Below are 17,494 nucleotides of genomic sequence, written 5' to 3'. Positions count from 1 at the left end.
ATTTTGTTAGGCTTCAACCAAAAATTGAGAACAATATAACCAATTACTTTTAAACCATCAATAAATATAAAAATATTAGTAACACTAAAATAAAATAAAAATATTACTCTATGTAAATAATAATAATAATAATAATAATAATAATAAATAAATAAATAAAATAAAATATATACTCATCAACACATTTCTACATATGAAGGTACCAAAGATAATGGTCATCAACCACGTAATAACGATAAGTATAAAATAGAAAAATTATAATTAAAATGATCCTAGCTCTGCTTCTGAAGATCAAGTACACAAATTAGGCCAGCCAAACTCAACGCATGCACGTATATTTGTATAAACAAACAAAACGGTGACACAAGAAGTAACTTTGCAAATTATCAAATATACAAGTGACAAAACATAATAGATAATCTCAAATTATTTCGATAAGAAATGGCACGTGATAATTACAAAAAGTTAATAAAAATATAGACTAGATTGTATGGGGATAATAGTACATTGAAATTTATGTAAGAGCCAATATAATATAATTAATTAAAAACAAATGCCAATAAAATGATTAAAAAATTTAAGTAACACTTTTATATCCGAACTAGAAATATACCAAATCTTTTACTCATCTGAATCAAAGTCTACTAAATATGCAGACACGTGTACAATTATTTAAAAACCTGAAATTGATAAACCGAAATTAGTATAAAATATAACATATAATTAGACAAAATATATAAGCAAAAGGGTTTGAATCAAACCTCCAAGAATGTACACCTTTGAATCCATAAAATATGAGACCTTTTAGAATGATAACGCAATACTCACTTTGTTTCTTTTTAATAGTATTTTGACTTTTTTGCACTCATTTCTAAGTGTTTTGACTGAATAGTTAAAATAATAATTTTTAAAAATTTTCTTTTTTTAAATAAAAATATATAACTTAAATTTTTATTTACAAAAAAAATAAATTTAAAATGATCATTTTTACAATGCGGTCAATGCATCTTGAGATGTGTGCAGAAAAGTCGAGCGACAGATAAAATGAAATAGAGGGAGTACTTTCTATTACTAGGCCATACAGTGCCTCTTCCCCAGCCTTGACATGCGCTATATTTATTATATAAAAATGATAATTGCTACAATGACCCCTGAAAAATCTTTCTCTATCTCAAATTCTCTCATATGTAATTCTACTAGTTTGTTTTGTGTTGTTATGCCCAAAAATTGGTATAAACAATATTCAGATTAAGATTAATTAAATGAGAAGAATCAAAGGAGAAGCGCCTGAAATCTAGGAAAAAGATAAGATTGACTTTCCATAAATAGAAGGTGCGCCCAAATACTGCGTTCCATTGACTGAGTAGCTGATTAACAGTTGTGATTATCACTCAAACAAGGTAGAGGAGGCGCGCCCAATTATCGAAAAGGAGGAGAGAAATTTCTTAATTGAAACATGTCCTGTGGTGAGCCTTAGGGCGCGCCTTGGGCAAGGAAGGCTCTTTGGACGGATTTCTTGGACATGATTGCTTTGACAGACCTATACTTTGGCCTGGACAGAATTAGAGTGAGCCCTAACGATGAATAATTTAGGGCGCGCCCTATGATGTAGAATGATATAGGAAGAGACCAAAGGCTGATGACACAGGGCGGCGCCAACATACAGGAATGTAAGGGCACGTCCTTAACTTCTACTTGACATATAAATGCAACTTCGATATACTACTTGGATGGATTCTCTGGAAGATTCAAGGAAGATGGAGAATGTTATTACTAACCTATTTGATGCAGGTACTCTATTGAACAACTCCTTCCTGTAGCATATCTACAGGAAAGGCGGTGTCCGTGGTCAGAGACCTCCAGGGGTATGCCTGGACTGAAGGCCTCCTCATGTAGTCAATGGGTGTCCTCATTGGGGATGTGGGGTGAAATCTGGTGTGTGCTTTGGAAGCTCTGTCTCTGTAGTCAACGGGTGTCCTCGTTGGGAGACTTTGGAGTCTCCTGCACTTTGCACCCAAAAGCTTGAGATCACTTGTCCTATAATCTGGTAGGGGCTCCTTATCGGGGGACAAGGATGCGTCCAACATTTGGGGTGAACAACGGCTATACCTGCGTCCATGGACTAGAGAAACAGCTGGTAGCGGAGGGTTATCCTTGGCCAGGGAGATGCCTCATCCGTGAAGTCTCGAAGCCGCGGACGAGCCTTGGGCCTTTATGGTTGGGCCTCATCGGCGGACATTCCTAAAGCTAATAGAAGACGGTTTCCAGTAGATTTCCCATTGGGCCTCGGGATAAGAAATCTAAGCCCATTAGGTTTCTTGTTCCCCAAGAACTATGTGGGCTTGATCCCCTATAAATAGGGGTACGTAGGCACATTGTAAGGGTCAGAAGCGAGAGCGCAAAGGAGCTACCACTAACCCTAAGCAATCTCAGCCCCCAATAATCATCACCACCAAACACTGTTCATCTTTTCCGACGAATACTGTTCATCGGATTCATCGATTACTGTTCACGTTTCCGACGAAGAACTGCCATCACATATCTTATTTTCGGCTATTAACCTCAAGTTTTATTGTTCCCAAATTCCTCCGTCAACAAATTGGCGCTAGAAGGAGGGGCTAATCAAGATCTACATCTGGGAGGAAGGATGTCTCAATATCATGGTGGAAGTTTTTATGATGGAAGTTCTGAAGAAGATGCTGATCATGGCTATGAATATGAACCCTACGTTCCGCCAACGATTAATCGTCCCACGCCGGACGTTGGAGGACAGCCGCCTGTGCTCATCAGCAACGCCGACTTGTTGGAACAACTGTATCGCATGGGCGATGCTTTGAATGGTTTCGATTCGAGGTTGAGCACTGTGGAATGGCGCAAGGCCAGGAGGGGTCTTCGCCACACCCAAGCGACTCATGCACCTGGAAAAGCACCCATGACTGATAGGGGTGTCTCAGCCGGCCATGGCCGCACTGAAGGAGGGCGTGCGCCGATAACCCCGCGACGCCTGGACTATTCTAATGACACGTCCCCGATCATGGAGCTAGTGGAAGAAGATGCTGATGGACGGGAAATCCTGCGGGCAGACACCCGGGGAGCCACACATCCGCACCGGTCTGGACGTAGTCTCGAGGAACGCCGACAGGCAGAGTCGATGCTGGAGAATCTGCAACGGGGCTTCGCAGCTTTGAAAGATCGCTTGGGAATTCGCTTGGGCGATGATGATTTGAGAATGGTGTTACTTGAATGGCAGAAAGAAGCTGATCGTGGAGATGTGACGCCCCATGATCCAACGCGTGTGCCCCTGAATTCCCAGGAAAATCGGGAGCGGCACCGCGATCCAACGCGTGTGCCCCTGAATTCCCAGGAAAATCGGGAGCGGCACCGCGATCCAACGCGTGTGCCCCTGAATTCCCAGGAAAATCGGGAGCGGCACCGTGATCATGAGAGAGCTCCTCCCCGCAGATCGGTGGATCGATATGGGCGTGGGTACGGAAACGATCGTTGGAGAAGGCCTCAATAGAGAGGAAGAGGTGGAGGCCGAGGTAGATATTTGGAGGCACACCGTCGCGGCAATTACCGCGGTCACCTTGATTCCCACTGGAATAACCAAGCAGATGGCTATGATTATGCGAAACATGATGATCACAGAAATATAGGAAACTATGATCGCGGTACGGCTCGGGGCCGCGGCCAAGGTGGAGAGGAGAATCAAGGGAGAAATCAAGAACGAAATCCTGAAATAATTATGATACCCGAAGATGCCCAGAATACGAACCAGCAGCAAGCCCCTCCCGGGGGGAATCAAGTGGAGATACCTCCATTGCAACCCCAAGGTCCGCAGCCTCAAATGCAGACCATTCCAGGCGTGGGAACTTTCAATGTGGGAGATCTAAAAAGGCTACTTAACCACCTTGAAGGCAGGGTGACGGCTACAACTAAAATCCCTTCCCCATTCTCGGTGGCAGTAAGAGAGGCACAATTGTCGGCCGGGTATCGCAACACTACTAGCGATCTCCGTTTCCACGGAAACTCAGATCCGGTGGAATTTCTGGGTCGTTTTAATATAGAGATGGATGTATACCAAGTCCCGGACTTGGCTCGATGCCGCCTCTTGGCGGCAACCTTTAGAGAAAGCGCCCGACAGTGGTTTCAAAAGCTCGGGCCAGGGGTGATCACCTCATGGGATCAGATGAAAACTCTGTTCTTAACCAAGTTCCAAGCCGCGGTGAGATACGCGCCCTCTGTCACAACTCTTGCCAATGTTAGGCAAAGAGAAAATGAAAGCTTGACATCGTACTTCAAGAGGTTCAACGCCGAGTTTACTCGCGTGAGGGGGGCATCAGACGAAGCCCTGAAAAGCTTTTTGATCGCAGGATTAAGGGTTGGCTCGGACTTTTGGAAGCACTTGCAAGGGAAAGACCCGGCTACTCTAGCAGACGTCTTCACTTTGGCAGAATCTTTTAAAGCTATAGAACAATCTCTGGTAGAGATGCAACCGACTTCACAGTCAAGTCAGAGAAGCAAAGGAAGGAAGAGAGATAGGTCTCCAAGCCCAAGGTACAGGAGAAGTAGTCGAAGCCCAGACCGGGTAAATACCGCAAGCACAAGGAGGGGATGGAGTCCTCCCTCAAACTATGACTACAGAGCAAGCCGATACACGCCCTTGATCGCATCTATCGAGCATATCTACGAAGTAAACAAGAATAAAGGGCTATTTAGAAAACCTGAAGCTTTATCGTCATGGCAAAGCAAAGACAAGAAAAAATATTGCGAATACCATGAATCATCTGGACATAACACGCATGAGTGCCGACATTTAAAGGATGAAATCGAGCGCTTATCAAGGAAGGATACCTCGGAGAATGGGTAGTGAAGGAAGTAAGGAAGCACAAGGATGACAGAACAAGGGAAGAAGAAAGACGAGCCCGCGCGGGGCAAACAATGATACCCTGGAGGAAAATAAATTTGTCAGGAATGGCAGTATCCGAACAATCTACGGGGGAGATCCCGGAATGGAATGCAGCAACCGAGCCTTGGCAAAATACGCTAGGGAAGCCCGGTTCAGGCCTCTCACAGACATTCATAGGGTGGAAACTCGGCCACCCAAGGTGTTTAAGGGTGAGTCCATGGATATCACCTTCAGAGAAGCAGATACCCGATGGGTACATCATCCCCACAATGATGCGCTGGTTATTTCCATCCATATCGGAACCAAGAATGTCCATAGAGCCTTCGTGGATAATGGAAGCTCGACAAACATCCTCTATTACAGCACCTTCAAAAAGATGGGACTACCTGATCAGGATATGTCGGGGGAAGACTCGTGGGTCTATGGTTTTTCAGGCGCAGGAGTTAGAGTCATGGGGTCGATTTGGCTGCCATGTACTCTGGGGGAAAGCCCATTGTCGGTAACAAAGATGCTTGAATTTAAGGTCCTGAATCAGGAATCGTCCCACAAAGTGTTATTGGGATGACCTTTTCTGCGGGAGATGAGAGTCATCACTTCAATCCATCACCTAACTATCAAATTTCCAATGCCGAATGGGGTGGGAAGTATAAAGGGTTCCCAGTATGACTCTCGGGAGTGCTACAGGCAAGCTATGAAAGGCTTTAGAAAAGACTCCCACGCCGAAGATACTCCGGACGTAGGTCGGGAGAAAAGCATTGAGCAACCAACCGAGGAAATCCGAGTCCACTATTATATTGAGCAAGAAGATGAACATCCCTCCGAGTTGCCCCCGACAATGTTGTACTTGGAAGACGCAATCAGAATTGAGATGTTGGAAGAAGAGGAGACGATGGATACCATAGTCCAAACAGATTTCCATGGGGAACGTTTAGAAGGGAGATTCGATGTCTTGCAAAGCCTCGAACAGGGTGATGCCCTTCCCCCTGCAGGAGCACCCTTGCCCGCAAAATATACTAAAGAAGTTGATGCCTCTACTATAAGGCACACCTCCTAAAGGGGATGCACCCTCTCTACAAGACAATGAGATCTATGATTCGCCTGACTTGGATCCCCGGATACCAATGCCGACGGAAAAGATGGGGCCAACAGAAGATACGATTGAAATCCCTGTTGATGAAAAAGACCCGAGTAAGGTTTTGAGAATAGGGTCCCAGTTGGCACCAAAGTTAAAGGAAGGTCTTTCAATATTTCTGTTGGTGAACCTTGATGTATTTGCATGGAGTCATTCTGATATGGTGGGAATTGATCCAGAAATAATGTGCCACCGATTGAATATCGACCCCAAGCATAAGGGAGTTCGATAAAAATGAAGGGCTGTAAGCGGAGAGAGAGCTATAGCCCTGGCAGAGGAAGTAGAGAGACTCCTAGACGTCAGACTAATTCGGGAATCTTTCTACCCAGAATGGCTAGCAAACCCGGTGTTGGTAAAAAAGCCCAATGGCAAATGGAGAACGTGCGTGGACTTCACCGACCTGAATAAAGCATGCCCGAAAGATAGTTTTCCCCTGCCAAGAATTGATCAGTTGGTCGACGCCACGACAGGACATGCTCTGCTCAGCTTCATGGATGCATACTCTGGGTATAACCAGATCCTTATGTATGAGCCTGACCAGGAGCACACCTCTTTCATCACTGATAGAGGGCTCTACTGCTATATCGGAATGCCATTTGGTCTGATCAACGCCGGTGCCACCTATCAAAGGTTGGTAAACAAAATGTCAAGAAGCAGATCGGAAAGACTATGGAAGTGTATGTGGATGACATGCTCGTGAAATTGAAAAGGGCGGAAGATCACATCGCCGACTTAGCTGAAATGTTCCATATTCTGAGAAAAGATAGGATGAAAATAAACCCGCAGAAGTGCGTGTTCGGTGTAGAGTCGGGGAAGTTCCTGGGGTTCATGGTCAACTACCGGGGGATTGAGGCTAACCCGGTGAAAATAAAAGCTCTGCTAGACATGAAATCTCCCACCAGCGTCAAACAGGTACAGAGTCTGACAGGAAGGATTGCGGCCCTAAATCGATTTGTCTCAAAGTCGTCGGATAGGTGCAAATAATTCTTCCAGGCAATCAAAGGAAGGGGAAAGGATTTTCTGTGGATTCCTGAGTGTGAAGAAGCTTTTCTGAAAATCAAAGAGCAATTGGGAAATCCTCCGATGTTGGCCAAACCAGAAGATGGAGAAACATTGATTCTTTACTTGGCGGTGTCTGAATATTCCGTCAGTGCAGTATTGGTAAAGGAAGAAGAAAGCCACCAGTGGCCCGTATACTATGTAAGCAAAAGGTTGTTGGATGCGCAAACCAGGTATACCAACATGGAAAAACTAGTGTACGCTCTTATTCTTGCGGCACGAAAGCTAAGACCGTATTTTCAGGCTCACCGAATAGAAGTTCGCACCGCTTATCCGCTCCGGCATATTCTACATAAACCCGAATCGTTAGGAAGAATGTTAAAATGGGTCGTGGAGCTAGGGCCGTTCGATTTGGAATACTGTCCTTGCACGACAATCAAAGGACAAGCGCTGGCCGATTTCGTACTTGAGTTCGATGAGAAGTTGATGATAAGGCCATAGTGTTGGCAGAACCAACCTCGCAAGAAAGTCACCAGGATGAAAAGAAGCAGGGACTCCCCCACTCTTGGTGGATATTACATGTGGATGGGGCAGCGAACAACAATGGTTCAGGTGCCGGGATTGTCTTGATCACGCAGGAGGGGAACCGTTTGATGAGTGCTATCCACTTCAAGTTTTATGCTACTAACAATGATGCTGAATATGAAGCCCTGATCAACGGTCTGAAATTAGCTCTGGAGGTAGGGGCCGTGAATCAGATAGTTCAGAGTGATTCTGAATTAGTTGTGAACCAGGTCAACGGAGGATTCCAAGCCCGGGGACCGCGAACGGAGCTATATATGAGATGTGCGCAACGCCTACTGGAAATTTTTTTAAACACCAGGCTAGAAAGTGTTCCGCGAGAAGAAAATAGTAATGCAGATGCTTTAGCCAAGATGGGTTCACAGATGGACATCGTTCAACTTGGGCAAATCCCTTTGGGAATCCAGGAAATTCCTAGTATTCCGGAGGTAGAGGTGCTTCAAATGCAAGAAATCCCAGAAGAAAACTGGATGACCCCAATCCATAACTATATTCAGACAGGAGTTGTTCCAGAAGATAAATTACAAGCTCGACGTCTTCGGTACCAGGCTGCAAAGTATGTGGAATACGATGGGATATTATACAAAAGGGGATTTAATCAGCCACTATTACGTTGTGTGGATATGAAAGAAGGAAATTATATTCTCAGAGAGGTGCACGAAGGGATTTGTGGCAATCACTCGGGGGGTGGTTCCTTGGCATTAAAAGTGCTCAGACAAGGATATTACTGGCCGACTATGAGGGAAGACGCCTTCAATTTTGTCCGGGCTTGTGATCGTTGTCAGCGATTCGCCAACTATTCCAACGCCCCGGCATCCACCATTACCTCGTTGGCGAGCCCCTGGCCGTTTGCCATGTGGGGAATTGATCTCATTGGAGAATTGCCCAAAGCTAAGGGGGGTGTGAAATATGCCGTGGTGGCTGTGGACTACTTCACCAAATGGGCAGAGGCTATGCCACTAGCCACGATCACGGCAAAGAAGATAAGGGATTTCGTGTTCAATTCCATAGTATGCAGGTTCGGTATCCCCTACAAACTAATCTCAGACAATGGAAAACAATTTGATAGTAAAGAGTTAAGGAAACTGTGTGAGGACTTAAAGATTAAAAAAGACTTTGCCGCGGTTTATCATCCGCAGAGTAATGGTCAGACAGAAGCCATAAACAAAATCATAAAACACATCTTGAAGGCAAAGTTAGAAGAGAAAAAAGGAGATTGGCCAGAAGAGATGCCCATGGTCCTTTGGTCTTACAATACGACCCCTAGATCGACCATAGGAGAAACCCCCTTTCTGCTGACTTATGGGTTTGAGGCCATGGTTCCCGTGGAGGTAGGAGCAGGATCTCTACGGAGAGATGCATTTATCGAGGAAGATGCGGAAGTTAACCAGAGGCTCCACTTGGATCTGTTAGATGAAGCCCGGGTGAACGCTCAATTAAAGCTCGCTGCCTATCACCAGAGGGTCACAAGGTATTTCAATAAAAGGGTAAAATCCGTACCATTCAAGGTTGGAGATCTCGTGTTGCGAAAGGTTATGCCTAACACTAAGATAGCTCAGCACGGGGTGCTTGGAGCTAATTGGGAAGGACCATACATAGTTAAAGCTATACTCTGGAAAGGGACCTATCGCTTAGAAGATCTGGATGGTAAACTTATTCCTCGAGCATAGAATGCAGAACATTTGCGGAAGTATTATCAGTAGGGTGTGGCTGTGTCCCCCTTATTTTCTTAAAATGATTCTTATGTAATAGGCTAGTAGCAAATAAATTCCTCCTAGCCTAGGGGGGTAGTACATGTGACTGCGAACCTTGGAACTAGCAGAAGGAAGAAAAAATTTCAAATAATTTCCCCACAGAGCATAGTAGCCATGGGACTGGTGTAATTTACACACTAGAGCGCATTATCAATAAAAGAGAAAAGTTACTTCAAACTGCTTTATTTGTTTGACATAAAAATTTCTCATTTGAAAAACATCAGAGGCGCACCCTATGTTGAGGCGTGCCCTGCCTAATAATTTCTGCTTCAAGATAAACATAATATTCAAGGGTGAAAGGAACAAATGTACATGAACAAGCAAAATTAGCTAAAGCAAAAGCTAATCAAGTTAAGGCGCGCCCCTGGGCTGATAAGTAAGTAAAATATCGTAAAGGTATTTCTGATAAGAAAAAATACGTGTTGTCTGCAATATGGCGCGCCCTTATATCTAAACACTACGAAGAAAGAGACAATAGATCTAAATGACACAATGACAACTTTGAGATCACATAAAAAGAAATTACACTCGAAAATATGTTAAAGGGCGCGCCCTATAGTAACATACTCCATGGAAACATATAATAGCCGCGGGAAAAATCAAAGTGTCTTAACAAATTTTTATGAGTACGAGGAAAGATAAAATTAACGACGAGTCATACATGCAAAAGTAAAAGAGTAGCAGAAAAATAAGTCATACAACTTTGCACAGCATCAAAAGAGGGCTGGCTCCTCAGAAGTATTTAAAATTCAAGAAAAAATAAATCAAGGCGCGCCTTGAGACTGGTCTGTTAGAGGAATAGATTGAAGAGGGACAGTGGGATCAGCTTCAGGCGCGTCCTTGGGGACTTCCTCTTGTGGCACGCCCTCACCTTCTTCCTCCTCCAACCCAAGTTCTATCCTCCTCGCCTTGATTTCAGCAGCATGCTCTTTCTTAAACTCCACCATCTCGACAACTGTCTCCTCCCCAAACTTCTCGAAAGTATAATCAGGGTCATTGGCCACAAAACCAACCCTGTAGAAGTGAAAACCATTGGCAAATGCTTCATCAGCCATCTCCCTTTTCTCATCAGGCCAGCCTGTTTTCTGTTGCTCTTCAAGGTACTCAATCCTCAGGTTGGCTCCACCAAGCTCAGTATGGAGGGAGGTAGCCTTTTTGTTGGCAATCTCTAACTGCGAAGTAAGATTGGCCACCTCATCCTTGAGAAAAGAGATATCAGAGTCCTTAGCTTTAATGTCCTTGGTATGCAGAAAGTCTTTATCTTTGAGGGTGTTCCTCAAAATGTTATTGTCACCCTGCAGCCTCTCTAGGCGCACCCCCTCCTCAAGTAGCCTGTCCACCACTCGAGTGGAGTGGATGAACAATTGGCAAGACGCCTTTATTAAAGCACGAGCGGCATCTCCCAAATCCATGGCTTGCCACTGCTCCACTTCTTCATCCGAAACATGAAGGGAACCCATGGGGCCAAGAGCGTTCAGAGCAGTAGAAGGGCCAGAGGGCGCGCCCTCTGCTCTATGCCTCTTAGGCGCGCCCTGTTTCTCGGTTAGATCAATTATGGGCCTTTTTGGAATAGGGGTTATTAGAGGGATATGAGCAGAAGTTGGGATGGATGTCTGTGCTGCAGAAGCATCTTTCTATGACTTAGGCCTAGGCTTGTCACCAGGGCGCCCCCCAAAAGATTTAGGGATTCTTGGAGGGGGCCATTTCTGCATAAAACATGGAACATATTAGTTAAGCATGACAGTTAAGTATGTTGAGCAGGGCAATAAATGAAAGCAATGGATAAAAGCAATATTGATAAACATGTATAAAATGCTACGCCTAAACTAAAAGGGCGCACCCTGGAAGGTGGAGATTAAATAAACAAAAATTTATATCCAGTGTGACAATTTAAAAGCTGACAGAAGAGAAGTAGGACGCGCCAATAGTAGAAGGGCGCGCCTTTAGATTCTATGATTAATGAACCTGAAGGATCTTGGCCTTGTAAGGAGCCATCCTCTGTCTCTTCTTCTTCTTCTTCAGCTTCTTCTTCACTGTCTAAATCAACAACGCGAGAAACAGGAGCACCCTTCCTAAATTTTACATATTTACACTTCATTCCTACTTGATCAGAAAGAATTCCTACTCGCATCAAGTTGGTCCGGGTGACTAAGGTTTTTAAGTTCCACCTGTCAGCAGCCACTCTAAGGAGGGCTTCAGCTCATTTTTTGGGTCGCCCTTAAGAGGTTTGGCCACTGGTCTGTCTGAAAATGTATAAGGATGAGAAAAGAAAGAAAAAACATAGATATAACGCAAGGAAAGAAACGAAAGGGCACGCCCTTACTTGGTGACTTGTTAAATCTTATCCTTATTCTGGGAACTTCGTATATATAAAAGTAGTTTTCCTTCCAACCTTTTTCATGGCTAAGCTTGCCTGAGGAAAAACCCTTCTTGTTGTGCTGCTTGTCCACCACCAAATAGTAGTACCCATGGTCAGATTTTCTTAGATTGAAAAAATAAGCAACTTCTGCCATTAACGGTTGAGGAAAACCCAAGTCCATATAGAGGATGAATAGAGCCAGGATAAACTTATAGCTGTTGGGAGAAAGTTGGAGTGGAGCCACATCGAACAGTTCTATCACTTCCCTAAGGTAGGGATGTAAGGGCGCGCCTATACCCAAAGATACCAGCTTGAGGCTGGTCACCATTCTGGGAATTTTAAAGTTTCTCCCATAATTGAAGATATGGGGCCGCATCATGCTTAAAGGGCGCGCCCATATGCCCTCCATGTCATAAAATTCCATGAGCCATCCCAGTTGCTCATCTGAACAAGCTGAGGACAGGCCCACGCAGAAAATCTTCCTGTGCTCCTTCCTGAAACATTTCTTCACAGCTTCATTGCATGGCTCGAATTCGTCCCAATCAAAATCTAATTCACTATCAGAAACTTCCCAGTGTTGGAAGGGAATTGGAGAAGGCTCAGGAGAGGTAGAAAATTGGAAGGAGTCCTCGTCAAAGAAATTTTCTTCATCACCTAGAGGTGACACACTTACTTCAGGCACGCCCTCGAGGACGGGAGAAGTAGGCGCGCCTTCTATTTGTTGAGGAGATGGGCTTGGGGATACAGCCTTGTAGGATACTTTAGAAGGTCCTGCACCTACGTTGACACCCCTCTCAACACCCCTATACCTATCAACATTCAAACTCTCAAACCAGTCATCATCGTCCAGTTCTGTCCTATCTGGGGCTGGGGATCTATCCTTTTGGACCAGCTTCTGCTTCCCGTGTCTACGAGATAAAGGAATGTTGTCTGTAAAAGAACTACCTGAGGAATCTGCCATTAAAGTACCCTTTTTGGAGTCTTGAAGAAGGTGCGCCACCCGGTTCATAAAGTCAGGAGTATGGTGGTCGTTTGGGGGTTGAGGATCGAAGTAAGTATTTGGAGGCGAATAGATCCCCAAATTTATGAGGAAATTCTTGAAAGGGTGAAAAGGAGAGGACGCATCCTCTTCTTCCAGCTGTCAAGAAAACCAAAAGAAATTTTGTGGGCGCGCCCTGTGCGAAAGAATGAGATACGAAAGTACGAAGGAAATAGAGAAAATAAGAGGAGGCTTAAGAAAATGATGTTTCCTATTATCTGTGACAATTTACTTTGAGACGGATCGTACGCTAAGAAGGCGCGTCCTAACAGTTAAAGGATCCATAGAGACTGCTATGAACGATAAGCTATCGATAAGTAGATGACGACGGCGCGCCCGGTATAAATGAAAAGGCGCGCCTTATCATAAAATATATGCTTTTGAATTTAGGGATAAACGATTAGGCTTCCTAGAAACATGAAATTAGAAATTAAACCTAATAAATTTAGATCTAAAAAAAGCAAGAAGTCGGAATTGAACATATACATACACAGATATATACATCATTTTATGCATATCATCAAGAACAGTGAAGGAAGTTGAAAGGACAATGTAGCATGCAATGTGATTTATGCAATGAAATTCAAAAAAGAAAGAAGCTTTACATACCTTTTCGAATGGAGAAGAGAATGATCGGAAAAAACCAAAGAAATGGTGGCCGAGAGATAGGATTCCGAGCAGAAGGATAGTGCCGCCGGTGGTGGTACTTTGAAAAGGAAAAGGGGGTGAAGTAAGAGAGAAGGTAAAAGTAAAAGAAAAAAATGACTGATTGTGACTAGTATTTATAGTAAAAAAGAATACAGCTGTCAGATCAGTCACATCAATCATGAATCCCTAATAATAAGGGGGACTATTTTTAAAAAAACCGTTTGAACTTCTAAGACGCGCCCTCTTGAAGGCGCGCCTTATTTGGTTATTATGGCATTATTGAAAATATAAAGAAAAATTGGAAGGCACGCCCTGTTTAAGGCGCACCCTGTAAAAAGTATTGGAAGATTTGTTTATATGGATTTTGATAAGGATGAGAAAAATTCCAATCCCATTTTTAATGACATATGGAATTTGGGGATAGTTGTTAGGCCCAAAAATTGGTATAAACAATATTCAGAATAAGATTAATAAAATGAGCAGAATCAAAGGAGAAGCGCCTGAAATCTAGGAAAAAGATAAGATTGACTTTCCATAAATAGAAGGCGCGCCCAAAGACTGCGCCCCATTGACTGAGTAGCTGATTAACAGTTGTTATTATCATGTATTAAAGGCGCGCCCTCAAACATGGTAGAGGAGGCGCACCCAATTATCGAAAAGGAGGAGAGAAATTTCTTAATTGAAACCTGTTCTGTGGTGAGCCTTAGGGCACGCCTTGGGCAAGGAAGGCTCCTTGGACGGATTGCTTGGACATGATTGCTTTGACAGACCTACGCTTTGGCCTGGACAGAATTAGAGTGAGCCCTAACGATGAATAATTTAGGGCGCGCCCTATGATGTAGAATGATATAGGAAGAAACCAAAGGCTGATGACACAGGGCGGCGCCAATATACAGGAATGTAAGGGCGCGCCCTTAACTTCTACTTGATATATAAATGCAACTTCGATATGCTACTTGGATGGATTCTCTGGAAGATTCAAGGAAGATGGAGAATGTTATTACTAACCTATTTGATGCAGGTACTCTATTGAAGAACTCCTTCCTGTAGCATATCTACAGGAAAGGCGGTGTCCGTGGTCAGAGACCTCCAGGGGTATGCCTGGACTGAAGGCCTCCTCCTGTAGTCAATGGGTGTCCTCATTGGGGATGTGGGGTGAAATCTGGTGTGTGCTTTGGGAGCTCTGTCTCTGTAGTTAACGGGTATCCTCGTTGGGAGACTTTGGAGTATCCTGCACTTTGCACCCAAAAGCTTGGGATCACTTGTCCTGTAATCTGGTAGGGGCTCCTTATCGGGGGACAAGGATGTGTCCAATATTTGGGGTGAACCACGGCTATACCTGCGTCCACGGACTAGAGAAACAGCTGGTAGCGGAGGGTTATCCTTGGCCAGGGAGATGCCTCATCCATGAAGTCTCGAAGCCGCGGACGAGCCTTGAGCCTTTGTGGTTGGGCCTCATCGGCGGACATTCCTAAAGCTAGTAGAAGACGGTTTCCAGTGGGTTTCCCATTGGGCCTCGGGATAAGAATCTAAGCCCATTAGGTTTCTTGTTCCCCAAGAACTACGTGGGCTTGATCCCCTATAAATAGGGGTACGTAGGCACATTGTAAGGGTCAGAAGCGAGAGCGCAAAGGAGCCACCACTAACCCTAAGCAATCTCTGCCCGCAATAATCATCACCACCAAACACTGTTCATCTTTTCCGACGAATACTGTTCATCGGATTCATCGGTTACTGTTCACATTTCCGACGAAGAACTGCCATCACAGATCTTGTTTTCGGCTATTAACCTCAAGTTTTGTTGTTCCTAAATTCCTCTGTCAACATGTGTCATTAAAATATAACTGACTACTACTTATAATAGCCTAAAGATAAAGATTGTGTGCGGAGATTAAGATTATAATATTTAAAAACTAAGTCTTATCTCAACTTTAGTTAGAGGTTTACACGGATTTATAACCAACATATTGGTCAAGTATACATATCTATAAAAACAATTAGATATTATCTTAAATATGAATTAAAATAAATATATAAATTTTAGAACTAGAATAACATACGAGAATATGGGGTATTAAGGCTCTGTTAGTGATTGCTGTTAAAAATTGCTGTGCTGTTAGAAAAAGTGCTGTTGGAAAAGCAGATGACTGTTTGGTAATTTTTTTGATATGTATATGTTTTGATGCAAAAAATTAAAAATAATAATGCTTTTGGTAAGGTTTGATGGTGAAATCAACATCTGCTTCCTCCAAAAGCTGAAACGCAGCTTTTTCTGAAAGCATGGGGGGACTTGTTTTCTCTAACAACACCTTTTAAGCCAAAAACACTTTTCCAAAAAGCAGCTTTTGAATTTTACCAAACAGTTTTTTAACCGTTTTTCAGCGAAAAGCTACTGTTGCTGTCAGCAACAGCAATACCAAACACACCCTAAATGTATACTCTTTTCTTACAAAAAAAATGTATACTCTATTACCTTCTCCAACAATGCGTAATAGTTCTACATAGTGTATTATTACTTTTTCCTGCAATGCGTATCAAAGATTCAGTATCATATTAAACTCTTTGCAAATGCGTATCAGCATTCACCCGATCCAAGAATGCGTATTAGGCTGGTAAAAATGGCCGTATCCCTGAATTTCGGTATTCCTGTCAGGGCGCAGCTAAAAACAATTATTCTTGGCCTTCAACCTAATTTTGGTAAAGTAAATTACGAAGCAAGTCATATACATATGCACACAAAATGTAATAATATATATATATGAATTAAAGTATAACATATTCTATAGTATATAATTGTATATAATATGTGTGTATATACATATTCAAATTATTGAACAAATTTGTAACATAAATCGGTAACTGTTGGGTTGGCCCGAAAAAATATAAAACACGTACCCAACTCATTTAAGTAGATTTGAATTTTTTTAACCCAATTAAATATCGAGTTTTGTTGTATCAAATTGATCGGCTGAAAAGAGGGTTGGGTTGATTTGATTTGGTTTGGTCAATTTGGCGAACTCATGAACACTCCTAGTTGAAATGGTTTTTTTGATGCCTCATTTTTCCGATAATTTAACCCATGTCTTTAATAAAATATTAAAAGAATTATTTTAATAGAATCTCACAAAGTCTTAAAAAATCTAGATTTAATATTTATCAAACCTTGATCTTAAATTTGTGTTAATTGCTCATCATTGTGATAACATGTAGTACAAAATGTACTCCCAATATCTAAGTTAAACAATTTTGACGTATTATTAGAAACATAATAAAAAAATTTCTTATAATATTGAAAGTGTTTTACTAAAATGAAAGATCAACCAACAACATTGATAGATAAATGACAAAAAATTATTATTTAAATTTCATTCTTGTTACAATTTTACATATAGTATAATTTAATTTTTGAAAAAACTAAATACTTGAAAATGGTGAAAGTTCCTCCGTGGCACAAGGATGGACACAGTTACATATGTACAATTGGCCACCTGATTTGGCAGTATACAATCCACGTCCATTATATTGTGCAATACATTGTTGTTTACATTTTGCAGCACACAACTATTTGGATCCAATGTTGTTATGCATGTGTTCTGAGCATCAACATTAAACATGAAACCTGATACCTGCGTATTTTATAAATACCCAAATAATACCCCCTCTGTCCTTTGATTTGTTATCAAAAGGATTGGACATGGAGATTAAGAAATATGTATAAAGTAGTGAAAAAGAGAAAGAAAAGTGGGTGAAGTGGCGGGACCCATTGATTTTTAATGTATAAAAGAGAGATAGTGGGGTAAAAGTAGTGTGAAAAGGAAGAAAAAGTGGGGAAATAAGGGGACCCATTGACTATTTTTGGTAAGTTTTGAAATGTAAAGAAATAAATGGGACATCCAAAAAAGGAAAGTATAAAGAAATAAAAAAGACGGAGGAAGTAATAATTAGTGTTGAGCGTGTCCGTTCCTCGAACTATAAAGTCAATTATGTAGTATATCGCAATAAACTACATCATGCTCATTCAATATAAAATGTACATCTGACAAAAAAATATAAAATGTACTCTCATTTTTGA

The 17,494-nt window shown here is 42.4% G+C and overlaps 1 protein-coding gene across 1 annotated transcript; it reads left to right on the top strand.

The window, feature by feature from the left end:
* The first annotated feature begins 5,012 nt into the window (after window positions 1-5,012).
* On the top strand, window positions 5,013-5,474 carry LOC141697516 (uncharacterized). The gene has a single exon (XM_074501922.1). It carries the CDS (start codon window positions 5,013-5,015, stop codon window positions 5,472-5,474), a length of 462 nt encoding a protein of 153 aa, XP_074358023.1.
* Window positions 5,475-17,494: the final 12,020 nt, after the last annotated feature.

The sequence above is a fragment of the Apium graveolens genome, chromosome 11 (assembly GCF_009905375.1).
Source record: "Apium graveolens cultivar Ventura chromosome 11, ASM990537v1, whole genome shotgun sequence".
Taxonomy (NCBI): Eukaryota; Viridiplantae; Streptophyta; class Magnoliopsida; order Apiales; family Apiaceae; genus Apium; species Apium graveolens.
Note: the sequence above shows the minus strand (reverse complement) of the source record. Positions and strands in the feature narration are given on the sequence as shown.